Source organism: Temnothorax longispinosus, chromosome 7 (genome assembly GCF_030848805.1).
Source record: "Temnothorax longispinosus isolate EJ_2023e chromosome 7, Tlon_JGU_v1, whole genome shotgun sequence".
Classification (NCBI taxonomy): domain Eukaryota; kingdom Metazoa; phylum Arthropoda; class Insecta; order Hymenoptera; family Formicidae; genus Temnothorax; species Temnothorax longispinosus.
In genome coordinates, this window is record NC_092364.1 from 4,527,962 (window position 1) to 4,553,899 (window position 25,938).

Here is a 25,938-nt window from a genome sequence, read left to right on the forward strand (position 1 = left end):
TCAAAAGTCTGTCATTTTGACGTCAATTGATGTCAAAAGTCTGTCATTTTGACGTCAATTGATGTCAAAAGTCTGTCATTTTGACGTCTTTTGACGTCAATTGACGTCAAAATGACGAGTGCTTGCTACCTCGCTGGGATTGCATGATTTCTTTCAATAAATATGTCGCGTATTCATTGCACTGTATAGATCGCGTACGATTTTCAATTTTATGAATTTCTTATCGAGGAACAACGTTAATACAACGGTATATTTAATTTGTATAACGTCATTTCAAAATCGTCTTTTCTTCCGCTATTATTTCCACGATTCTCATGTCGAAATTGTTCAACTGCAAATCTAACATCTCGACTATATGCTGCAGTATTATGTTTCAATATTTAAATTTTAAACAAATAAATACAAAAATAAAGCCTAGTAAGTGTAACCGAAGTAAACAATCCCTCGATTTGTCTCATATATATTCAGTCCTTCATATTAGTAGCTGAAAGTCACGGCCTCTTCGGCTATCCGGTACTCTAATAAACAGACGATGTTGCCAGACAAAGGAAAATATGTGAGCAAAGGTATAAGAACTATAACTGCTGTCAGTTTACAACGGTCCGTTACAGAGGATTATACGGAGCTGTGTAGAATAACTCTTCTAACATGGATATTCTTTCAACAAATAAGGATCCATACAGCTGTGCGCTACCAGGTACTTTAATTATTTAATTAGCTACATGAAAATGACGTAAAGCATTTAAAATGTTTCTATTTATTCTTTTTTATTAAGAATATAAAATAAAATGACAAATGTTAGCACAATTCATTTGGGAAGACGAGATTCTCTTCCCGTTGTACATACATTTAATATACGTGTCTTTAGTAATTAACAATTTTCAAAATTAGATTGCTATTTCGCGACATTAATTAACTTACAATATTCTCAAGTGCATAAACTGGTGTTAGCATAAAGACTTGAAAATTATTTATGTATTATAAATATATCAAGAAACACGGTAGTGTCTCACGTAAATGATACCGTACGCAATTATTATGTTAATTTTAATTACAATATATCGTTTTTTGTCATGTACTTTTGTCATGTGCATTACATTTCTATATTACCAATTATTATCAATATTAACTTATATATTTTTTAAATTTCTGTACCTGTCTTAATTATTAGAACTTGCGCGTGTAACCCATACCCATTTAGAATTGAATGTGGATTTTAAACACAAAGTTCTTAAAGGGAAAGCGATTTTGACTATAATGAAAGAATGGTCAGATGTACAGACTGTTGTGAGTATAAGTAGTGAGATATTTTTTTTTACATTCAGCAAAAATTTTGACTTATTACTGATATGTATAGTAATGCCGAATAATTATAGTTTCTGGATAGCTGCAATCTTGATATAAAAAAAGTCACAGATTATAATACTGGGTCACCGTTATGTTATGATATTGGACCTAATTGTTCTCGCGGAAGTATATTTAAGATAAAGTTGCCAAAAATAAAGCGTGTAAAATGTAAAATAGAGATTGAATACCAAACAAGTGAACATTCACGTGCACTAATTTGGCTAACACCTGAGCAAACTGCCGATGGCAAATATCCTTTCCTATTGTCTAACCCTAAGGTAAACTTACAGTTAAATAGATAAATAAACAAATCAATTTATCTTGATCAACGTACGTTAAATATAGATTTCAAATCTTCTAGTATACATATGCAAGAGCCATGTTCCCATGCCAAGACACACCATCTGTCAAAAATCAGTATTGTGCTAAGGTAAGAATTTATACATAGACGATATTTATATGGATTATTTACTCGTTAAATTTATACATATAAACACCGTAACACGATTATTATTAATAGAATTTATAAAGTAACGAAAAGTTTGGAAAGAAATTGTTATATGTAAATAAAATTAATTTCAATGTATGTTTGAAAATATATACATATGTATCTATATTTATAATAATTTATTTATATCTATATACATATATGTTTACATGTTCTTTTAAGCTGTTTTGGTAAAAATTAAATTAAACGGTCTATTTCATGTGTCTTAAATTCTTATTTCTAGATTTCAACACCAAAGAATTTTAGTGTTATAATGTCCGCAACTTTGATAGTTGTAATTGAAACTCAAGACCAACTTATACATAAATTCGTTCAAAGGAATCTAACACCGGCTTACGGGGTATTTATTGCTGTGGGATCACTGAAGGAGGCGAGACTTGGTCCAAGAAGCATTGTGTTTGCTGAATCCAAATTTATCGATGAAAGCCGCACGATGTTTAAGAATTTTGAAAGCATGTTGCAGATTGCCGATCACTTATGTGGATTTTCTTTGGGTAAAACATCGATTAAATTACATATATTAATCAACTTAATAAAACACACACACACACAATAAGTTTTATTTTTGTAGATTATAAATTCTCTTCTTTTTTATTTATTACTTATTATTTATTATTTATTTATTTATTTATTTTTATTATTTATTATTTATTTATTATTTATTTATTATTCTTTTTATTACATTAAAATTTCTAGAGAAACAAAATATATGCGTGCTTCCACCAACTATCTCACCAAAGTATTTCACAGTACAATGTCTAAACGTGATATTTGTATCGCCATCTTTACTTCGCGGAGATATCTATTTAGTCAGTTCACTTGCTCAGCAAATCTCACACTTGTGGACAGAGCATATTGTTGTAAATTATGATCACATGTGGTTGAATAAGAGTATCGGTATGTTTATTTGCAAAAAATTTATAAACAACATGCCGATTGATGAAGAAAAGAAGGAATTTTTGCGAATGAAAATGGACCGCAAACTGGTAAAAAGCTGGGTAAAGTATTAACTTTTATTACAGATAAAACAAATAAAGTAATAAATAATGTCGAATATTATAATAATAATATTTTGTAATATACACACAATTAATACTCTCTCTCTCACACACACGCACTCACACACATACACACACGTTTTGGTATTCCTACTATACATTATTACCGAAAATGTATTATAGACTGAAGGATACAAGGATATCGGTAGATTACAAAGTTTAATACCCAGATTGGGAAATATTTCGCCTAATTATCTCATGGAATGTGTGCCTTATGAAGTGGGATGTATGCTCTTGGAACAGTTAGAGCATGAATTAGAAAGACCATCGGTATTCGGATATTTAACAAATCTTAAATTATATTTTCATACTTTTCTATACAAAAGTATAAACACACACGATTGGATAATAAGCTTGATTGATCATGGTGTTAATTTTTGTAAGAAAGAAAAGGTGACGAAATTTTTATTCAAATATAAATTATGGTTTTATCAGTATTTATATTTTTAGTATTAGAAATAATAATTTTTGTGTTGTTTTAGATGATAACTTCTTTTGATTGGAGCATATACTTTTTTTGCACAGAACCACTTATTCCAGACATTTCAATAACCGCGTTGGAAACAGCATGTTCCAATTTAGCGGAAGAATGGATAAGATTGGATGATAATGCCGAAGATATACCTCGTAAATTCGTAGAAGTAAACTCTTATTCTGATATTGAGAAGAGAGAATTTTTAAAATACCTATTTGATTCGTCTGTCGGCCTGACCGTGATCAAGATGAAGTTAATGTCAAGTTATTTTGAGTCCCATGGCCAGAGTTATGAAATACGGTAAATATGGAATATATCCGCGTTTAGACTGATTCACATTTGCGTAATGTATAACATGCACCTATTTCTCAGGTTCCGTTGGATACGTTTGTGTATCAAAAATCGATGGGAACCTATAGTCGATACCGCCTTGAATTTCGCCACTCACTTTTCTACGCCAAAGTATGCGTGTTCTATATTTAAAGATTTATACGACTGGAAAAAAATACGTCTAATAACGATCGAAACATATATACGCAACCAGAAAAAGTTCTTTCATGAAACTCAGGAAAAAATAAATTCAATTCTGCATCTAAATATTGACATTAACAACCAAATCCCCTTTCCTTTTTATAAAGTAAGTCAATATTAACTGACATACGAAGTAATTTATTTAGACTATAACAAATGTTGTACAATTTATCGAAAAAATGTAAAAAATTTTATATCATACATATTTTGCGGGATAACTTGACTAAAATTTAAAAAGTTGTTTATTTTGTCTGTGAATTACAGGTCTGAGGATTGAAAACGAGTTGGTGCGCAACAGGATATGATGACAATTCTTATTAGATCGTTAAAAATATTTAAATTTGTGAAAAAAATTAATTATATAAAATATAAATAATTTTGTTAATAATCGATAAATAAATCTATCTCTGCATGAACATTTCGTTAAATTTTTTCCTCGTAATAAAATCGTACAGGTTGCTCGTACAGGTTGCTTCATATAAAACATCAGAAATCCTTATAAATGTAACCAAAATAAACAAATCCCTCGTTTTGTCTCACACACACATTCAATCTTTTATATACTAGCTGAAAGTCACATCCTCTTCGGCTATCCGGTATTCTAATAAACCGACAATGTTGCCAGACAAAGGAAAATATGTGCAAAGAAGCGATAACTGTAACTGCTATCAGTTTATAACGGTCCATTACAGAGGATTATAAGGAGCTATAGCGCGTGACTCTTCTAAAATGAAAATTCTTTCAACAACTAATGATCCATACAGCTGTGCGCAACCAGGTACTTTAATTTTTAATTAGCTACATAAAAATAATATTAAACATTTACAATATTCTTATATTAATTCTTTTTCAAGAATATAGAATGACAAATTTTAGCACAATTCATTTAGAAAGACTTCGAAAGATGAAACTTTCCCCCTGTCTCACATACTTTTAACACACGTATCTTTATTAGAATTAACAATTTTCCAAAATTAGATTACTATTTCGCGTTAATTAACTTACAATCTTGTGCAAATCTTCTTAAATGTATAAAATGTGTTAGCATAAAATCTTGAAAATTATTTGCGTATTACAAATATATAAATAATACCGTACGCACAATGATTATGATAATTTTAATTACAATATATTGTTTTTGTCATATATTTACGTACTACATTTGTATATTATCACTTATCAATTATATATTTTTTAAATTTCTGTATTTCTCTAATTATTAAAATTTGCGCGTGTAACCCATACCCATTTATTAGTCGAAAAGTTCTAGAAGGGGAAAAGCGATGTTGACTGTAGAAAGAAAACTTACAGCTAACGCGCCAGTAGTGAGTAGATAGTTCCTTTTATATATTAAATTACAACTTTGATTTATTAATTATTATTGATATATAATACCGAGCAACTAGGTTTCTAGATAATAACAACGGTCTGGATATAAATGATAAACGTCACAGATTTTGTTACTCGATCACCGTTACACATTATGCTATTAAACTTAATTATATCTTTGGAGAAGTTCATTTGGGATAATGTTACCACGAAATCGTCTTTTCTTTTACAATATAAAATAGAGATTGACTACAAAACAAGTGAAAATTCACTTCTCTACTTTGGCTAACACCTGAGCAAACTGCCAATGGTAGGCATCCTTACTTTTGTCTAGCATCAATAAGGTAAACTTATAATTAAATAAACAAATAAACAAAGCAATTTATCTAGATTAACGTACGTTAAATACAGACTTCAAATCTTTTAGTGTTTGAAAGTCAAAACGAAATATATATTATCTATATCGTGTGGTATGCAATTCAAACTCGTCGATATTCGCTGCCCGGTAACGTTCAGGTCGTGAGCGATCACGCGCCTCGCGAAGAGCGTCGCGCGCGATTATTCGTTAAGGCACCGCGCCTCGCAACAGTAGCACGTGCTCGACGCGCGAGCATTAGCAACCCCATAAAGAAAAACTAAAGCTTGAAAATAGAGTCACGCTTCGCGCGATTGGCCGAATAAGCGCGTTCACCTGTTTTCCACGGCGCGACCGCCGAACGGAGAGTCTCGGGGCGGGCAGAAGACTTTGAATCGTCGGCTCGTTCGGGAGCTGACGATCTTTGATAAAATCTCGTGTCGTGCGTTCTAAGATTGAAAATTGTTTGCGTGCGGTAAAAAACTGTAGTGTTCTGTGATTTTGTGACCTGACGCCCGTATCATTTTCGCGATCGTCCTCGGCCTCGCGATCCAAGATCTCCGTCGGCCGCGAGCAAGATCTCCGACTGCAAGATCTCCGACTGCAGAACTTCAAAAGATCTCCGATTTTTACATCTGATTCGCGGAACGGCCTTGTCAGAAGGATGAAAATCTCCGCGTGTACGCGAATTGCTCCGGGCGTCGCCTTGCGACACGAACTCTCAAGTTTTTCTCCCGCTCACGATCCTTCAGCGAATCTGATGAGGATTTGCGCAATAAACGACTGTCTTTCGCGCTCATCTGTGAGCGTATCCCGGCATTTCAATCGGGACGATCTCGGATCTCGTCGAGATCGGCTCCCGAACATTTAGTATATACATATACATATGCAAGAATAACCATATATGTTTCCATGCCAAGACACGCCGTCTATTAAATCTACGTATTCGGCTGAGGTAAAAATTTATACATAAACAGTATTTATATGGATTCTTTACTTGTTTATACCTATAAATGCGATTGTTAATTATTCATTTATATCATATGTAAAAGTAATAAAAAATTGGAAGAAACTAAATGCATGTAATAACAAGAAATTGCAAAGTATGTTTGTAAATATATTTTTACATATATGTATCTATCTTACATTGATATATCTATAAACGTTTTTATAACACCCACATTCTCAGGTTCCGTTGGATACGCTTGGGTATCAAAAATCGATACGAACCCATAGTTGATGTTAAGTAGAGGCAACATCATATATTGGTTCGATATCGATTAATGTTACTCTTTTCTACGCCAAAGTATAAACTTTTTTATAAACTGTTTTGATGAAAATTAAATTAAAACGTTTTTCATTTTGTATGTATATTTCATACGTCTTTTTATTTCTTATAGATTTTAGTACCGAAGAATTTTAAAGTTTTAACTTATAACGCAACGTTAATACTGTAAAATTCTCCGGCATTGAAATCTAGAATCGCAACGTTGGAAAATGTAGGTATCTGAAACTCAAGGCCAAGCCATATATGAATTCGTTCAAACGAGACCAATACCGGCTTATGGGGTAGTTATTATTGCTGTGTGATTACTAGAGAAGGCGGAGCTTGGTCCAAGAAGCAATTTGTTTGCTGAAGCCAAATTTATCGATAAAAGCTGCCGCATGGCGTTTGAGAATTTTGAAAGCATGTTGCAGATTGCCGGCGATTTATGTGGAGTTAATTTTTTAGATAAACTGCATATAAATTTTCGGCAGTATCAAGATGCTCGCTCGGCAAATCTCACACATGTGGGCAGAGTATTTATAGTTACAGGTATAAATTATAATTTATCAATAAACATACCGAGACCAATTTATAATAATGTTTTGTAAAGAAACATACTGATGCCGAGGTTGTGTACGTAAGAGTCGATCTCGAGTTCGATATGTTTAATTCGTTACAAAAAAATCGAATGTCGATTGATGAGAAAACAGAGGAATTTTTGGAAATAAAAATAAAGCACAAACTGGTAAAAAGGGTAAAGTATTAACATTGATTAGATAAAGTAAATGGAGTAATAAATAATGTCGAATATGGTGACAGATAACAATATTTTGTAATATACACGCAAGAATGTCGTTTGAAACGCAAGTAGATATTATTTGTACCCAGACAACCAACGACATTATTTAAGTTTACTTTATCAACAACCTTACCTTTCCTATGTTTGAAATAAGTGAATATTAATTGACATACAAAGTAATTTATTTATAATAGAGAAAAAACGTATAAGAAATGTTGTACTATTTGTGAGATAAATGTGGTAAAAATAGATTTTTATGCCACGTTATTTGCAAGGCAACTTTGTTAAAATTAAAAAACTTGTATATTTTGTCTGTAGATATCCAACGACTGAAAGTGAATCAGTTTGCAGCCACGCGTGACATCGATTTTTATTGGATCGTAAAAATATTTGACTTTACAAAAAAATGTATTAATTACAGAATCAAATAAACAATAATAAGGAGAGAGATTTCACCAAGCAGCCAAGCCTATATGGATGAGATACGATAAAGGAAAGAAACTGGATTCTATTCTGGCTGACATATATGTTGGGACGACGTTTTTAAACTGCCGCTAAGAAAAATAAACAATAATTTTCAACTATTCCTTCTTCAATTTTTTTTTAAATGTAATTGATTTTATTTCATTACTTTTAAATAAAAATAATGTTCAGAAAGTTAAATTTTTGTTAAAATGTCATTATTTTATAATTATGCTTTAAAATAAAGCCGAATTTGGTTTTAAATGTAACTGAAAGTGGCCAACCATCAAATTAAAAAAAAAAAAGTACTTTGATGTAACGTAAACGAACTATTAGTATAATATCAGTGTGCTATATGGAAGCACCCACCCAACATAATCCATCAGCGAAATTCAATAATTATTTTGGCTGTAGTACTGTGTAATTAAAAAAATGTGTACGCAGGCAAATTGTAAAAATTTGTGATTAAATCAAAATATAAAATAACTTCTTAGAAGATGTAATATTGATCAAAATTAAGCCGCGATTTTGGAAGCAGTGTGTATGGTATAATCATAAAGTTCTTGGCAATTATAATTAATATACAGAATAATAAGATAATTTTTATTACATTTTTCTCCCGACTACTGCCAACCTTCGGTTGGCGAAGACGAGGGAGTATGCGTTTTACACAACAATTTTAAAAAGTACCGAATGCGTTCCAAAAATCATTGAAACGAAGCAGTCCCTGCGCACAAATATCTAGATATTTCTAATGGAGGATTCACACCGGCGTCCGACGCACAATATGTTTGATATCCAATAGGAAAGTTCGTTTTCTAAAATTTCTAGTTAATGATTTTTTTGTTCCTAGACAATAGAATTCTCTTATTGGACGTCGGATCGTCGGACGCCGGACGCGGTATTTCATTTGTCGCGCGACAAATTTTTCAAGCGTGTTGATTGGTCACAAGATGGAAAAATTCTCAAGTCTTTATCTCGTAGCCAATCAATACGCTTGAATAATTTTGTCGTACGATAATGCAATAGTACCTTTAATTCGGAAATGCTCGTTTTCAAGCGCTGCACACGCGCGGAAGAATCTTGCCGGAGCGCAGTCCGCCGATCGCAGGAGGTTGTCGATTAAGGGGATGGCCCAGGGATCTCCCCTCGTAGCAGTGATTCCTGCTCCGTTTATTGTTGCATATGCATGCAGATTGATCTTGGCAAGTCATTCTTTGCGATTGAGTTCGTTGAATCGTATGTGTATTTTATTATATGAGAAAAGGTAATTTCTCACTTTAAGCATCATTTATTTGACACAGGTTATATCCCCGACATCTGAGGGGGATTTTACCGCGGGATCGAGAGAAGTGGCGCGAAGCCGGAGAGGGGTCTTTATGTCGACGTTTTGAGGCTCGCACATGTAAATGGACATTCCGGCGGAATCCCCCCCGTCGGCGAAGAAAAGGCGCACGCTGACGGAGGAGAGCAAACAGCGGCCGCTGGAGTGCGAACAGAAATTCCAGCGGCCGCTGGAATGTATACGGGAATTCAAGCTGCCGCAGCAGTTCCCCAGCACGATAGAACAGGCTCGGAAGAGCGGTATAGGTGTCAAGCCTCTCTCGTCGGATGTGTCAGCATCCGGTCCCAAGTCGGATGTCCGAGTTCCCTATAATCTGCAGAAGCTGAGAATCCTGTCTCCAAAAGGAAGAGATCTGGGTGAGTTCAACGTGAAGCTGAAACCCGCCGAGCCGCAAGGGAGCAGCATGATTACCATCGCCAAGCTCAAGCCTGTTAAAAAGTTACTGACGCTAGCTCCGATCCCGCATCCGATGTTTCCACAGAGGATACTTCCGCAGAGCATCGGAAACATTCCGAAGAAAAATTGGACACAGCTGTCTTGCGGCAGGAGCATTATTTCTTGCGTTGATAATGGAAGTGGGTTGCATCAGCAGCAATCTAAGACCCAACCGATGAACATAATACTCTTGAATGATCAAGGTATGGAAGATAAGGTGAAAAAACAGATGCTTAATAGTAATATTAATATTAATACTAAATTAATGCCAATTAATGCCAAGGCACCTTCTACGAATGGGATAAGTTCTAAACGTTCTGTGTGTCAAACTGTTGATAGCAGTAATCGTAAGTATGTAGTAATACACCGTGGAACAAGCGATACAGACGTTCGTAATTGTACAAGAATTCAAGAAACTGCTGCTGAGAATACCAATGTTTTTTCAGCTATAAAAACACATTCGCATAAAGAACTTGTCAAATCACCGTGTCTCGCAAAGAGTAAGAAATTTGCAAGAAATTCTAGCGATAAGAATGGCGCACCGCTGTCTGACAAAAGTTTTAAAACAAATAAGAAAAAACGTGTATATACTGCTATAAACACGGAAAATGGTTGGAAAATGATTAGGCCTTCGAGGAGTGCGAAACTTGGACAGAAATACAATCAGATTGATAAGAATTTAAATCACGACGGCTTACGTGACAACAGTAGAGAAAATTTCAACAGTAATGAAGTCTTGCACAAGTCGCATAAAAGTAATTCACTTCAAGCTAAGTCTGATGTAGTTCCTAAGAGTCAAGTGCCCGAGGTAAATACACAAAATGTTATGACAGTTATACCTAATAATAAAACTCTTTCCTCTAATCAGAATGAAGTTTTGGCGCAGGCAAGTACAAAAGATGTCACGAACGTCCCAGATCTCGATACAGTTGGACGCGAGACACAGTGTGACGATACGCAAAGCGAAGGTTCGAAGGCAGAATCTCGAAATGATCATCTGGTTGTCGACGATCACGCGAGGGATACTCCAGAACCGCAACAAATTACAGACGCTGTACAATCAAATGTACAGGATGAGAATTCGCCTCGGGAAGACCTGTCGGATCGATTGAGTATTATAAAAAAAGCGATGGATAGCGTGAAGGACAATGAGCTGCGCGAGCTGGCGTTGAAGGCCCTGGCCGACTGCGGCATCGGAATCGAGAGATACGTCCCGATACGCCCGCCGGAGGATCACAAAGCCGTGCACGACACGCAAGTGCAGACCACGGTGTTCGGCCTGCTCGATCCTAATTCCTTTATATTGATAAACAAAGATTTGGAAGACGTTCACAGGCTAGATCAGGTTACTCTTCAAGATATGCCCGACAATGGAAATCGATTAGCGGACGATCCGCACTCTAATAATAATTTCGTATCCAAGGACCCTGATGTAAGCGAGCAAGAGAGACCATTCGACGTAGATAGTTTTATGGAAGAATTTTGGAAGGAGGATACAGATGCCCTTAAAATGAAGGAGACTTTATCGATGACGAGAGTAAGATGTAACAGTCTTCTGGAGAATCTGCAAAGAGACTTTGAACGTGTTAAAGAATACGATCAAAATGGCATGTTGAATATACATAACGCCGTCGTCAGCGATAACGTCTATCTCGTTCGGAGACAATTAATAGTACTTCAGCACTGTAAACAAAGCGTCGATATATCAACTGAGGATGGAGTGGTAATTTAATTTCTTTCCTTTATCTAATCTCTCGCATTTAATTTTATCTAATTTTAAAAGACGTAGATAGATAATACGTTTTGCATGCTCCGCAGACGAGTTTGGAATTGGCGATCAAGTATGACGCGTGCAGCGAGATAGTGAAGCTCTTACTCGATGCCGGAGCACAGCCGGTGATATCAAGATCCATACACGAATCGGCAGTGATTATAGCCAGCAAACAATCGTCACCGATGTTGCCAATGCTCGTCAGCCGGGTCTCGAATTCGGATTTACTCGATCAAATTGATTCGGACGGTAAGATTATTTTATATATATATGTATATGCAAGTGAAATTTTGTAGAACTGGTCACCGTCATTAACGTCATCTGTTGTCTCTGAAGGTCTCGCGGCGATACATTATTGCAGTATACACGGTAATTTGGAAGGAGTCAGGGCGCTTATATCAGCCGGTGCGACTGTAGATCTGAAGGATATGAAATCGGGACGGACAGCATTGTTTCACGCAATAGACAATAGTCATACGTCGGTGACGCAAGTATTGTTAAATTCCGGTGCTGTCGCGAACATTGCGAATTACGCGGGGCAAACTGCTCTGTCCATACTTAGCGATCCGAAAAGTTTAGCTTTTAAAATGTCATTGAAAAAAGACGTGACGTGATCGTTTTCTACTTTTACTATTGTTATGAAATAACGTGCCCTCGACGAAACGTAACACCCTATCAGTGTAAAACTATTTTATGTAATATGACACGAAAATTATTTATTTGTTGGAAATGGTTTTAGTTTTAATACTTATTTAAACTAGTCAAAATAACATAACGTAATACATCTACTACTCTAAGATGACTTCAATCAAATTCTGATTAACTGTACCGGTAATTCAACCGATAAATTGTTTAAGACAAAATTATTAATATTAATAAAACGGTTTGATAATATTTTACAGATTAGTCGTCGATTAAGTAATGGAAGGAATGAAAATCGCCGTTGAATATTTTCCAGTGTTAATACATTGTTTACATAGTAAACAATTCTTTTCTTTTGTAAAAAAAATTTGTAAAAAGAAGACAAGGAATATATTCAATTTTAACAATGCTGCAAAATTAGATTTCAATATTTATTTTTATATATGTGTGACATAAGTGCTAGTTTTATTTATTTACATGTAAATACTAGGACAGGAATCATTGATCGGACATATGGGGTTTTCCATGAGTCCAGCATCAAAATAATTAAAAGGACAAAATAAAAGCTTTTACAATCTGCTCAATATGTCCACCATTGTTCTCAATACGCGAAGTTAATTTATATCCAGTCAGAAAACGCATGATTAATGATCTCAGAGATAATGATGTTACATGCACATAATGATGCTATATTTATAGGATATTCTGCATAATAGTAGTTTTTTTAAGACTATATTTAAAATATTTGTACATAATTGTGCCAAAAGTTGCATTACATATATTGTATTATATACAATTTATGTATTTGCCTTAACATATGTCCATAAACGTATGTAAAAACGGAAGATGAATAGATTTCATAAGCTATATGTATTAGAAGAAGTACACTATGCTCAGTGTTCGTGACTATCATTGAATAGCAATTTATTAATTTTTATGCACAACATTATGTACATATTCACATTGGAAATGCGTTTTATAAAATATTACCTTTTATAAGACGCTGCAGGAATGGCATAATATTTTTCTTAATGTAAATCAGTATTTTTGTATCGTATTATAAAAACTATTATATTATAATAATAATACTTGAAAATATTACTATTAAGATAATTAAATAATATAATTGATGCAGATATTGTAATTGTAATTACTGTTTAATTTAACCCTATTTATATAGCAGGGTTAAATTAATGTATAATTATTATTCATATATATGTATATGTATATAATAATATATATATATATATATATATATATATATATATATATAAAAGTTTAAATATATATATTTATTATATAATTATAATTACAAAACAGAAATTGATGTATATGGTTTATATAATTTTTCAAAATTTAGTAATTATGTGAGTGATGTTACATAAATTATTTGATTCTAAGGAATAATAAGTATGAGACTTTAATGGAGCAGTCTAATTGTAAGTTCAAAATAAGGGTTAAAAGAGGAAGTAAGATTATGACTTATTTCCTCATTGATCTTGGAACCAAACAAAGTTGCTCAAAATGTTTTTTTTCTTCAGAAAACACTAATTTCTATAAAAGATACGTGTGTTACTCAAGACAAATTATCTTGTATATCTTTATTATAATAATAGTGTACATTTATTATATTTTTATTTCTGTATCTTTATTTATATGTTGTTACTTTTTTATTTATATGTCCTTACTTCTTTTAATATTATAGCTAGCAATAGGCGATTTTTGGCGTGACTCTGGTATAAGTAACCAAAGGGTACCAAACTGCACCAGAACCAATAGCAACTTTGGTATATGTACCAAACCATACCAAACGATCGCCAAAAATCGCCTAATATTACGCCGCGAGACAGGAAGGCGGCGCTTTTTAAAAATGCATGCAAGTCAAATAACGAGAAGATAAATCAGAGAATTTCTTGGTGCATTTGCTCTCCCTGAAAATGAAATTCATGGGCAAGTTTCAATTGTCGCAAGTTTAAATTCGCAAACTCGCAAATCCAAGAATGGGAAAAACCACCGAAAGTTACTAGACACGTAAACCCCCAGTTACTAGGCACGTAAAGAGCGGCAAGAGATCGGAAAGTCACTAGAAATTCCTGGGGAAGACCAATTTGATCGAGAGTTTGTTGCCCGAATTAATTTCTTGGTGGTCCCGTATCTTTTGAAGAAAAAAAAGACGAAGATTGTCAAGATGATAATCAGCTTATTTTAATGTAAATTTTATAAAATCTCTGCGTATTATTTACGTAACACATACACTACGTTTACGCGAGCGTTACTTCTGTAGTAACTTACGATAATTTCTTCGCGTAAACGGGATTTTGTAGTAACTTACGATAATTTACTCCGCGTAAACGAGTGATATATCGTAAGTTACTACAGAAGTAACGCTCGCGTAAACGTGTAGTAACATGAACGTATAATACTATACGTTTACGCACGAGCGTTACTTCTGTATAGGCCAGTCATATTAGACGTCGAATCGGGTAATTAATCTTCCCAGGTTGCAACCACCGTGAATCGCTTTGATTTGAGGTACTATAAGTGGGATTTATTTTGCTTCGCAAAATGAACGCGGAATAAAAAGTTATTAACAATTTTATGAACAAAAAACACGATTTTTTCTATTTTTTCTCAAATATCTCGAAAACTAAGCAAGATAGGGTAACTAACTGTACGTACCTTTTTTGTAGAGCGTAAAATTATCTACAATAATGATCTGAACAACATTTATCGTCAAGTCAGTCGGTTAGGTTGCACGCGTCGTCAAAGTCCGAGATTCGGATCCCGAAAACCCTCGATTTCATCGTTTTTTTTATGTTGCACCGGTGATTTTTTTCCGTCATTTAAAATGAAATTAAAAATCCAAAAAAATCACACATCTGAGAACTACAAAGAATAACTTTTCATAATGCAATCGATTTTTTAGATCCTTTTTCTTTAGTTTGTAGCTATGTAAGCAAAAAATTTTGATATTTTTGGAGTAGTCTTAGGTTTTCGCTGTTTTCAGGCCTTAGAATTTACTTGAAACGAATTTTATTGTATGCATCTTGTTGTGGACGAAATTTGCAACAAAAAAGGACCCTTGGATTTTTTTCGTACGACGAACGCTGATTTTTTTATTGACGCGCAAAGTTAAGCGTTATCCGACCTGTGCGCAATATTGAATAACTTTGCGTGTCAATAAAAAAATCAGCGTTCGTCGTACGAAAAAAATACAAGGGTTCTTTTTTGTTGCAAATTTCGTCCACAACAAGATGCATACGATAAAATTCGTTTCAAGTAAATTCTAAGGCTTGAAAACAACGAAAACCTAAGACTACTCCAAAAAAATCAAAATTTTTTGCTTACATAGCTACAAACTAAAAAAAAAGGGTCTAAAAAATCGGTTACATTATGAAAAGTATTCTTTGTAGTTCTCAGATAATGTGTGATTTTTTTGAATTTTTAATTCTATTTTAAATGACGGAAAAAAATCACCGGCGCAACAGCAAAAAAACGATGAAATCGAGGGTTTTCGGGATCCGAGTCTCGGACTTTGACGACGCGTGCAAGCTAAACGACTGACTTGACGATAAATGTTGTTCAGATCATTATTGTAGATAATTTTACGCTCTACAAAAAAGGTACGTACAGTTAGTTACCCTATCTTGCTTAGTTTTCGAGATATTTGAGAAAAAATAAAAAAAATCGTGTTTTTTGTTCATAAAATTGTTAATAACTTTTTATTCCGCGTTCATTTTGCGAAGCAAAATAAATCCCACTTATAGCACCTCAAATCAAAGCGATTCACGGTGGTTGCAACCTGGGAAGATTAATTACCCGATTCGACGTCTAATATGACTGGCCTATACAGAAGTAACGCTCGCGTAAAGGTGCCTTTTCATGCTGACGCTCGACGCTCATTTTCAGCGGCAAGAAGGTCGCATGACCACAATTGACGCCGGCGTCAATTGAAATTCATGAAAAGGAAAACAGCGTCAAAATTTCGGCGTCTTCGCGCTGCTTTGGCTTTGACGCTTAAAGCTGAGAAAATCCAGCTTTCTTTGCTTGACGCTAGCGTCAGATCGAAATCACGTGATCTCGCGATACGCTGAAACGAGCGTCCCATGAATTCGCACCTTTAAGCGTAGTAATAGACTCCATACAAATTTTCAGTTTGGTGGCAGCGCGGGCTCGCGCGGCGAGAAATTTGGCTCGCGCCTGCTACGCGGCGCACTGCCAGTAACTTTTCGCGTAACTAAAATTTAGCATCAATTTCTATAACTAGGGCCTGCTGAGCACTCTGAGCAGGCTCCGGAAAATCCACGCAAGTGATTCCTATTTATCTTTTAGTTAGGGCCTGCTGAGCGGCCCTAGTTATAGGAGTCGATGTTGAATTTTAATTACGCGAAAAGGATACTGGCGATGCGCCGCGTAGCGAGCGCGAGCCGAACTCTCTCGCCGCGCGAGCCCGCGCTGCCGCCAAACTGAAAATATGTTATTGTCATATCTATTTGTATGAAATCTATTACTACGTCTGCGCTAGCGTTACTTCTGTAGTAATTACAATAATTTCTTCACGTAAACGAGTGAATTATCGTAAGTTACTACAGCAGTAACGCTCGCGTAAACGTAGTAGTAGTAAATTGACTCATGCTGACGCAAAAGCTACGTCAAGCTGATCAAACTACTGAATAACATTTAATGGTTTTCCCAGACGGCCAACGGTCACGAGAGAGAGAGGGAGGGAGAGAGAGAGAGAAAGAGCGCATGCGAAAAGCAGAAGAGAGACACCTAATTGGTTCTCCGTGCGTCGGATCGGCCGGATCGGCGGGCCAACGTGCGGATGTGCCCCGGATCGAAGGAGGCGCCATCGTCAACATCGTCAACGAGCCCGGTTATGAGGTTATCGTCGTCAGCATCGCGGACGTGAGAACCCGGACCCGGACATCGGATCGTCACCGTCGTCGTCGCCGTCCCCGTCGCCGCTGCCGCTGCTGCGGGCTGCGATGGAGCGCGCGTGATCCTCCCGGCGACGATGTCGCGTAATGTCGGCGGCTCTTCCCGTTCTTCACGGCCGGTTACCAGCTACAGCGCGCGTCGTCACGCCAGTGCCCGCCAGGCACGGTCCCGCGGAACGTCGGCCGCGCTGGTCTCGCCGTCGCCGCCGCCGCCGTTCCGCCGCGTATGATTCATAAGGACCGAGCCCGGGACTGCCTTCAGGTAATCGACGTGTCTCTGTCTCTCCGAATCTCTGAAACTTGGAAACGGAGCTCCGGGGAATCACGAGCGGTCTCGACTCCACCTGGTTCCGAGGGTCATTAGGGTCTAGACGGAGCTCCGGACGAGGCGCAAAGGAGAAAGGAGATATTGCGGAGCAAACGCGCGGCGAGAGCTTGCGTTATAAAAAATATATATGTATGCGATGACGTTTCTGACAGCACACTGCATTACGGAACGGTTTCTGACGCGACGCGACAGTTTCTGATTATTTAAGCACGTGTACGTGGAACATAACGCACTGCGATATTATTGTTTTACGTGACTGCAAAATTTGATGAATATTTTGTTGTGGGAATCGCCATGTTTTAAATAATGACTTTAGACAGTTTGACATCCCGTACGTGTCTCTCCAAGTCGAAAGTTGATATGCTATAGTAATAAGAGATTTTATTGTTAACTGTATGACCCATGATATAGAAAGATGATCTCCTTATTAATCAGAAGAGAGCAAATTTTGCAATCTTATAGAAGGAAGGATATAATTAAGCACGTGGAACATGTTTTGCATTGTGATATTTTCGTTCCACGTGACTGCAAAATTTGATGAATATCTTGTTGTGGGAATTGCCATGTTTTAAATAATGACTTTAGACAGTTCGGTGTCTCGTATGTGTCTCTCCAAGTCGAGACGAGAGTTGACATTCTACTAATTATTATTAATTATCTTCTTAATAAGAAATTTTATCGTTAACTGTATGACATAGAGAGATAATCTCCCTTAACTAGAAGAAAGCAAATTTTGCAATTTTATAGAATGAAGGATATAGTTTTATGTTTTCCTACTTCTTCTTTCATTGACACATTCATTATTACATATATTTATTATCTTTGATATAATGTAGACTGCATGCGACGTATTACAATAGTAACGCTCAATGTATGTAATATTTTTGTTAAAGGGACAGAAGCCAAATTTTATATATTCGGAGATGCTAGAGGTTGGTCTGCGAGTCGTCCGCGGCCAGGACTGGAAGTGGGACGATCAGGATGGCGGCGAGGGTCACGCCGGGACGATAGTAGAGATCGGCAGGCCTCCCTCCACCGGCAACTCGACCTCCAGTCCGAATCCCACCGACCGAACGCCGGACAAGACGGTCATCGTTCAGTGGGATCACGGCGCTAGGAGCAATTATAGGATCGGCTATCAGGGTGCTTACGATCTCCTGGTGTTCGATAACGCGGCCGCTGGCGTCAAGCACTCCAACATCATCTGCGACGGTTGCAAGAGGCACGGGATAATCGGCATCAGGTGGAAGTGTACAGAGTGTTTCGACTACGATCTCTGCACGCAGTGTTACATGGCCGACGTGCACGAGTTGACTCACACTTTCGAGAGATATCAAACAGCGAATTCCGTCGGGTGAGCGTTCGCGTAATTGTAATTAAATTCGTGTTAACTCATCCTGATGTATAATCACGGTTTCCAATTGAGCGCAGAGTTCGTCTAGGACCTAGAGAAGGCTGCACGAAGATACCTCTGAAGGGGATCTTCATAGGAGCGAAAGTCATTCGCGGACCGGATTGGGAATGGGGAAATCAGGACGGCGGACGTGGTATTCACATTCTGTTTAAATCATTTATACGAATTATATAACCGCGTAATAAAGTCGCCGATCTCTAATTTCCCGTCGGATATCTCAGGGAAAACCGGCAGAGTCATGGACATACGTGGATGGGACAACGAGAGCAGTCGATCCGTCGCAACCGTTACATGGTCCACGGGTAGCACTAACGTCTACCGATTAGGCTTCAAAGGCTGCGTGGATCTGTGTTACGTGGAGGAGGCCAATGCTGGTACCTATTACAGGGAACACCTTCCATTACTCGGCCAACCGGTCTTGACCGTACCGGATAACGGAAACAGCACGTCGCCGACGAAGAGCGGTGTCGCCAGCATCACGTCTAGTCCACACCCTTTAACGTTTAACGTTGGTGACAAGGTGAAAGTGCTAATGGAAGTCGATACGTTAAAAGAGATGCAGGACGGTCACGGTGGATGGAATCCGCGTATGGCTGAGTACATAGGAAAGGTACTTCACAAATGTGATACGATTGTTTACAAATTGTTCCCTAAACAGTAATTAATGTCAATTAAAGTTCAACTTCACGATTTTAAAATCTTTTTGAATCTCAGTTTTGTTGCTCTGGAACAAGACAGAAAAAAAGTTAAATTTTAATTGAGATTCTGGGAGTATATTTTATTCTATTAGGTTCTTTTTTTTATTGGGAAATCAATACATTTAATGTATTCAATTAGATTTAATATAAAGAAATATTATGGAATTTAATTTTTCAATTTGAAATCTAGATTGGCACGGTGCACCGGATTACGGACAAGGGAGATATCCGCGTGCAGTACGAAGGCTGCCATAATAGGTGGACTTTCCACCCGGGTGCTCTGACGAAAGTTACCGCTAAAGACGCGTTCTCTCTTGGTGATATAGTCCGCGTAAAAAGCGACCTCGCCGCCGTCAGGCAATATCAACGTGGCCATGGTGAATGGATAGACGTCATGAAAAATGTTAGTCAGCAATTGACATGCTGGTTTTTGTTATTTAATACGACTATATATGCGAAAGTAATAGACGCGTGTGAAATGTTGAATTTTATGCTTGTCGCAGGCTCTGGGGAAAACCGGGAAGGTAATTAAAATCTATTCCGATGGCGACTTGCGCGTGGCGTTGGACGTACACGGTCATACATGGACATTTAATCCTCTGAGTGTCGTCCCGGTATCTTCTGGCACGAACGCCACGACGGCTGCGCATGATAATGCGAACAGGAGTAGAGATCGTTCCAGTACGTTTATTTTTATTATATACGAATTTTTGTTAGCGCTAAAATTAAGAAAGATATCACATATAAATGTCAAATTCATATCGGAAGAAGAGTGATTTTATTTATGTTACTGCTACTACGTTTACGCGAGCGTTACTTCTGTAGCAACTTACGATAATTTCTTCGCGTAAACGGGATATTGTAGTAACTTACGATAATTTACTTCGCGTAAACGAGTGAATTATCGTAAGTTACTACAGAATTAAGGCTCGCGTAAACGTAGTATGCGTGTAAAACGAAATTGTCTGTTTGATCTGTTCTCGTGACGTAGTGGACGGTACTGATAGCGAAGTAGAAAAGCTGTTGAGGGACGCCGCAAGAGGCGAGGCCGGTGTGGACGCGGTACGAGAATTTCTCAAGAAGTATCCTGGCAGGGTGGACGCGTGTGCTCCCGGCGGTGGCAGAAAAACGTGCCTGCAGGTGGCCGCGCACCAAGGTCAGCGCGAGCTCTGCACCCTTCTTCTGGACGCCGGTGCCTCTTTGCGTGCGGTCGATGAGGACGGAGATACGCCGTTGCATTACGCGGCATTCGGGTACGTTGGAAATCGTTGCCGGAGCTTCCACAGCAGCGTCAATTACATCGGTATTCTCTCTCTGTTAATTAAACAGCAATCAGCCGGAGATAATGGACCTACTGTTATCGCGAGGCGCGGCCATCAATGCCGTCAACAACGGCAGATGTAGCGCTCTGCACGTGGCGGTTAACAAGCAGCACGTGCAATGCGTGAGGGTGCTGCTGCGATATCACTGCGACGTTAATCTCCAGGACTCGTACGGCGATACAGCATTACACGACGCGATCGGGAAGGACGCGTTGGACGTGATTGATGCGTTGTGCGCCTGCGAGAGGATTGACTTCACGCTGCGGAATAAACGGGGCTTCAACATTCTTCATCATGCCGCTCTCAAAGGCAACGCTCAGTACGTGTACAAGATACTAACGACTCAATGCAGTCACGTCTGCGTAGCAATAGTTTGGCTTAAAATTCGTCTGATTTACCCCGTAAATCCGTGATTTCACAGCGCAACGGAGAGGCTGGTTGCACGCGCGCGTCAATTGGTGGACGTGAAAAAGGAGGACGGATTCGCAGCATTGCATCTAGCGGCGTTGAACGGACACAGGGAAGTCGCGGCCATCCTTCTCTCGCAGAACGGCGGCCGCGCTAAGGTTGATCTGCGCAATAATCGACGGCAAACGCCGTTGCACTTAGCGACTTCGCAAGGACACTGGTCGCTCGTCGAGCTGCTGGTGCACCACAACGCGGACATCGGCAGCACGGACGAGGACGGTGACACCGTGCTGCATATTGCGATAGCCAAGAGCCCGAATCAACAGACTGCCGTGCCTACACCCGAAAGTAGTCGGGATTCGCCGCTTATATATGCTGTACGTCGTCTAAGTTCTCGCACTTTACATGAATACGTGAATCAATTTTGTGTATACAGAGTCTTTTCTAACGAACAATGTCTTCTTTCGGACAGATCTGGCAGAACCTGGCGAGGCAAGGCGCAAAGACTGAATTAGCATTAGCTTGTTTCCTGGTAAGCGTGGACAGAAGTTGCAAACTTCTCGAGCAGGTCAGAAACAACAAGGACAAGACGCCGCTCGACCTTCTGGAGGGCAATCCCCAGGCCGCTCTGCTCGCCGATCTCTTACGATCTTTCAAATACCAAAGTCACAGCACGCAATTAGAGTAAGACGACAGGATACGTATTTTAAACGTTTTTTTTTACTAGAACGCGACGTTAAAATGATCTTATATATTAAAAACTAGTCTTGCAACATTTTCAGAATTACTTAATAGATTTTGACGACTTAGAGTTTATCAACGAACGTGTGTAAAATGTAATTTGATTCGTTTTGCAGGATAGAGAATCCACCGACCGGTTACGTAGAGCCACCTACGTATCGGATAGATAATATATCGCAGTCGGAAGGATTGCGTGGCGCGAAGAATATAGCCGGTTCCAGCGATGCTGCGGAGTGTCGGGATTGCTCGGGGATCATAGCGGACGCAAAGCAGGAGAACCGATTTGATCCCAGCAGTAGCGTTACGCTCGTTGGTTGTGCACGTTGCGGCCATACCGTCGTCAAAACGCAAGCAATTCAAGGTGCGCGGTTATACTGATTTTCCGCGATCGAATGATCTAAATTGATTTAAGGAATCCAAGCATTTGTTGTACTAGCGAAGTAGCGAAATATTGTATATAACAAATTACAGCTATGGAAAATCAGATATCGAATAATATCTTCGTACATTTTTCTAGACGGTCAGCTGGCGACAGGTGAGGTTTCCATAGCCAATCCGGAGGACGTACCGTCGGAGGGCAAACGGAAGGAGGAGATCGGCGATAGGGAGAAGGAGAAGGACAAAGACCTCGAGCGACTACGTTATTTGGAGACCAGAGTCGCAGATCTCGAGGAAGCGAATATGTGTAGCATCTGCATGGAACGTCGTCGTAACGTCGCCTTCCTCTGCGGACACGGCGCGTGCGAGCACTGCGCTGCACCGCTGAAGACCTGTCACATGTGCCGCAAGACGATCACCAAGAAGATCAATTTATATTAGAAGATTGATCGATAATCAACACGCTTATATTGGGACGTTGATTTCCCACGCGGCGCGCGCACACACAGCGTGTCTCGGAAGGTAGCGATGATAGATAATAATAGCAAAACGGCTCTGTTGTGCTCAGTTTTAAACAATTTAGACTACACAGCTAGGGACACATGTTTGGAGGAATTTCTTTACTCGGTATGTTGCACATTCCTCCCGAGATACTCTGTTTACTTGCCCAACAGGGAATTCTGCCAATTCTGCGGTGTCAGCGTAGTAGGAAAATGTTCACCATTTGATCGTAGCACTACGTGCGTTACGTTGTGCGTTGAAGAAACTGCCAAATTGTATATTTCTTTTCCACGACGAATTTGTACGAAAGAGATGAAGCTCTCCATTATATCGCACCATCGTCGTGCTATAGCGAGACAGGTTTGTCCGGACACGAGATAATTCGGTCTTACGTTACCTTTTGTTTTTTTTTATCGGCAATTAGTCAAGTAATCGATTGTTAAAAATGAATATCCGTACGGAGGTATCTTGTGTTCCGACAAACACGCGCGACGTACGATTGTATACAATCGCGTACGCTTTTCCTTCCTCACGAATCGGCGTTTTCGCCTGTGCTTTATCCCGTCCATTTTTTATCCGTTTTGAAGAGAGCGCGGATAACGAGCACGAAAGAACTAGCTTCTCATCTCAACGTAGGAAACGCGATCGTGCTTATGCGACAACAATCATAGGGGCTCGTAGGAACGTTCGTACATATCGCCACATTATTGCGGGAAAAAAAAAAGAATACTGTGTTTCCCCGGGTTCGAAAACTTCCAAACTGTGCGAACTTCTGCTGCTTCGCACGCGCAGTAGAAGAGAAGGGGGCACATTTAAGTAATTTAATTCTTAACCGTCTCGAATTTTACATTTGTTATAATTAAGAAATTTTTTTATAAATTTTTGCTGAGAGGTCTCTTGTTGGCTGGTTTTATCAGTCTGTCACTTTTTTATGTTATTAATAGTATAAATTGGGATTGTACTATTGTGCATTTGCTGTTGTACGAGCATTTCAATCGAACTGGCGAAAGTATCTCTCCATTGATACTTTATATTCAAATTACACGAATCTGACGCGGCGTTTAAATGTATCCCCTTTTCCCATTTGCATCGTTCGATGAACGTTCTGCGTAATGATTAAAGACAAGTTAAAGGAAAACACTCAGTCTTATAGCCAAATTTTCTAGATAGAATAATTGTACTCGTTTTGTATAAAGTTATTCGTTTGTGATCGAATGCGACAGCAGTGGAACCAATTAATTTTAAGCGCGCTTCCCATCACGAACGCATCTCCAAACGAAAAGAAAGTTTGCTTTATAATAAAGAAGCCGACATTTGCCGAGGTACAAGCTTATTATTAACACGAGGATCGATCTCTTGGGGATCCTCAAATTACCGGAGAAAGAAACTCTACGTGATTTCTGAGAGAATTTTTTTTCCCATTCAGTATTAGATATCTTGCCTTTCTACTCAGCACAACGAAAAATATTTGTACTCGAGACGCGTAGGGAGTTCTATTTGATACGAGTAAGTCGTCAGACGTACCCCGGAGCGTATCGAAGGATGCGTAATCAATCGATTTTTTACGTCGGCTAGCGTAATTTCTACACTGGTGGCTGGAGAAGTCGAGTGATTTTTAAAGGATCACTGCACTGGGGCGAGAACGGTTCTTTCAGGGTAACGCATCGCGAATTTTACGTTCACGACGAGAAACGTACAATTTGCGATAATGCCAATCTGATTAAAGATGATATTAGTTTTTTCCTTCTTTCCCTTTCTTTTTTTTTATAATAGCTGTATTGTCGTTTAAATATTTTCGGCGTATACTGCGAAAGATGTTATATTATGGTAAAAGCTACAGCGTAACTATTAAGCGTCGATAGATTTCTACAATTGTAATTTAAGACGTAATTTAAATAAACAATTTTACGGTAGATGAACTTGTAATCTAATTCAATGCGCCCTTTATATACGTTTTTCTCTTTTAAACTTGGTCGAGTAACGAGAAAAATTTGTTTTTTTTTTTGCATTAATCGTGTTGTCATAAAAATGGTGAACAACGTTATACAAGACACAAGCGATAACGAAAACGACAAATGCGTATGACGCGTACCAGACACCTCACGCACACAAACGAGAATCGCAAAATAAACTTCATCTTAGCTTAACAAGCAATCTTATTTATTTTGGTACTCGATAAAAGTTCCGATAGTCGTATATTACAATATTGAGCCGGTTTTGCAAAAATTGTAATAGCGGTATATACTAATGACATATAATAATAGTAATAATGGTAATAATAATATTTTCTTCTCCTAAAGTAAACCTAAACGCAATGTATTCTATTAGTAGTATGTGACACTGTATTATCTCTCTGTAGTACCTAACTAACTTAAACTTAAATCGTGGGGCCGTAGCATGCCATGCAATACGATCACGCAACTTTTCATCCTAGAACCGCGCCTTACACGCCTTTTTCGAGCGTGCGGATCTTATCCTCTTCCGCGTCTCGTCTCTTTATTTCGAAGAATAATAATAATATAATGTGATCCTGAGAAAGGGTAATCAAGTGACGAGATATGATTCATCAAGCATTAAGAGGTATACAGCATATATATTTCATCATGTGTTACATGCTCCGCAAGAACTGTTACATGAACATGCTATTTCCAATTCGATTAAACAGGCTTTTACGCCTCACTTAGACACATGATTTCCCCTATTCTCGGATCATTCTATAAATTACATACAACGTAAAAAATAATTTTTTATTCTCCTCGTTCTTCATGTTCTTCACTTTTTTCTTTTGCTATTTTTGTTTTTGTTAGTTGATAAACGCGATTAAGAGTTGAGATCACGGGTATGTAAGACCGTGGTTGAGATGATGTATTCACGATCGAAGGTA

The 25,938-nt window shown here is 38.1% G+C and overlaps 3 protein-coding genes across 7 annotated transcripts; all 3 read left to right on the forward strand.

Annotated features, from left to right (window-relative positions):
• The first annotated feature begins 206 nt into the window (after positions 1-206).
• LOC139816413 (leukotriene A-4 hydrolase-like) lies at positions 207-4,335 on the forward strand. Its single transcript, XM_071783898.1, has 11 exons — positions 207-417; positions 482-697; positions 1,172-1,287; positions 1,377-1,625; positions 1,709-1,777; positions 2,079-2,349; positions 2,552-2,853; positions 3,037-3,306; positions 3,396-3,688; positions 3,761-4,025; positions 4,184-4,335. Exons 2-11 carry the CDS (start codon positions 649-651, stop codon positions 4,187-4,189), a joined length of 1,890 nt encoding a protein of 629 aa, XP_071639999.1. The 5' UTR covers positions 207-417; positions 482-648; the 3' UTR covers positions 4,190-4,335.
• A 4,849-nt stretch (positions 4,336-9,184) lies between these two features.
• Positions 9,185-13,975, forward strand: LOC139815912 (uncharacterized). Of its 4 annotated transcripts, none has more exons than XM_071783172.1 (5): positions 9,185-9,336; positions 9,436-10,719; positions 10,780-11,634; positions 11,730-11,931; positions 12,019-13,975. In XM_071783172.1, exons 2-5 carry the CDS (start codon positions 9,541-9,543, stop codon positions 12,294-12,296), a joined length of 2,514 nt encoding a protein of 837 aa, XP_071639273.1. In that variant the 5' UTR covers positions 9,185-9,336; positions 9,436-9,540; the 3' UTR covers positions 12,297-13,975. The 4 variants fall into 4 exon arrangements, with proteins under 4 accessions (XP_071639273.1, XP_071639274.1, XP_071639275.1 ...); XM_071783173.1 differs by having other exon boundaries at positions 10,798-11,634; XM_071783174.1 differs by having other exon boundaries at positions 9,436-10,258; positions 10,358-11,634.
• A 3,074-nt stretch (positions 13,976-17,049) lies between these two features.
• Mib2 (mind bomb 2) lies at positions 17,050-24,141 on the forward strand. Of its 2 annotated transcripts, none has more exons than XM_071784167.1 (12): positions 17,050-17,526; positions 18,486-18,946; positions 19,024-19,136; positions 19,228-19,616; positions 19,895-20,107; positions 20,208-20,385; positions 20,696-20,957; positions 21,034-21,345; positions 21,448-21,811; positions 21,907-22,118; positions 22,292-22,536; positions 22,693-24,141. In XM_071784167.1, the coding sequence occupies exons 1-12, from the start codon at positions 17,491-17,493 to the stop codon at positions 22,992-22,994; spliced, it is 3,087 nt and encodes a 1,028-aa protein (XP_071640268.1). In that variant the 5' UTR covers positions 17,050-17,490; the 3' UTR covers positions 22,995-24,141. The 2 variants fall into 2 exon arrangements, with proteins under 2 accessions (XP_071640268.1, XP_071640267.1); XM_071784166.1 differs by having other exon boundaries at positions 17,051-17,526; positions 19,024-19,139.
• Positions 24,142-25,938: the final 1,797 nt, after the last annotated feature.

Excerpts from the sequence above, each read along its gene's own strand:
- LOC139816413 (XM_071783898.1), top strand. The coding sequence starts at position 649 with ATGGATATTCTTTCAACAAATAAGGATCCATACAGCTGTGCGCTACCA. Across the intron at positions 2,854-3,036 it reads GCAAACTGGTAAAAAGCTGG|ACTGAAGGATACAAGGATAT; the intron begins GTAAAGTATTAA and ends AATGTATTATAG. Across the intron at positions 3,689-3,760 it reads GGCCAGAGTTATGAAATACG|GTTCCGTTGGATACGTTTGT; the intron begins GTAAATATGGAA and ends CCTATTTCTCAG.
- LOC139815912 (XM_071783171.1), top strand. The coding sequence starts at position 9,541 with ATGGACATTCCGGCGGAATCCCCCCCGTCGGCGAAGAAAAGGCGCACG. Across the intron at positions 11,635-11,729 it reads TATCAACTGAGGATGGAGTG|ACGAGTTTGGAATTGGCGAT; the intron begins GTAATTTAATTT and ends CATGCTCCGCAG. Across the intron at positions 11,932-12,018 it reads CGATCAAATTGATTCGGACG|GTCTCGCGGCGATACATTAT; the intron begins GTAAGATTATTT and ends TTGTCTCTGAAG.
- Mib2 (XM_071784166.1), top strand. The coding sequence starts at position 17,491 with ATGATTCATAAGGACCGAGCCCGGGACTGCCTTCAG. Across the intron at positions 18,947-19,023 it reads CAAACAGCGAATTCCGTCGG|AGTTCGTCTAGGACCTAGAG; the intron begins GTGAGCGTTCGC and ends AATTGAGCGCAG. Across the intron at positions 22,119-22,291 it reads AGTCACAGCACGCAATTAGA|GATAGAGAATCCACCGACCG; the intron begins GTAAGACGACAG and ends TTCGTTTTGCAG.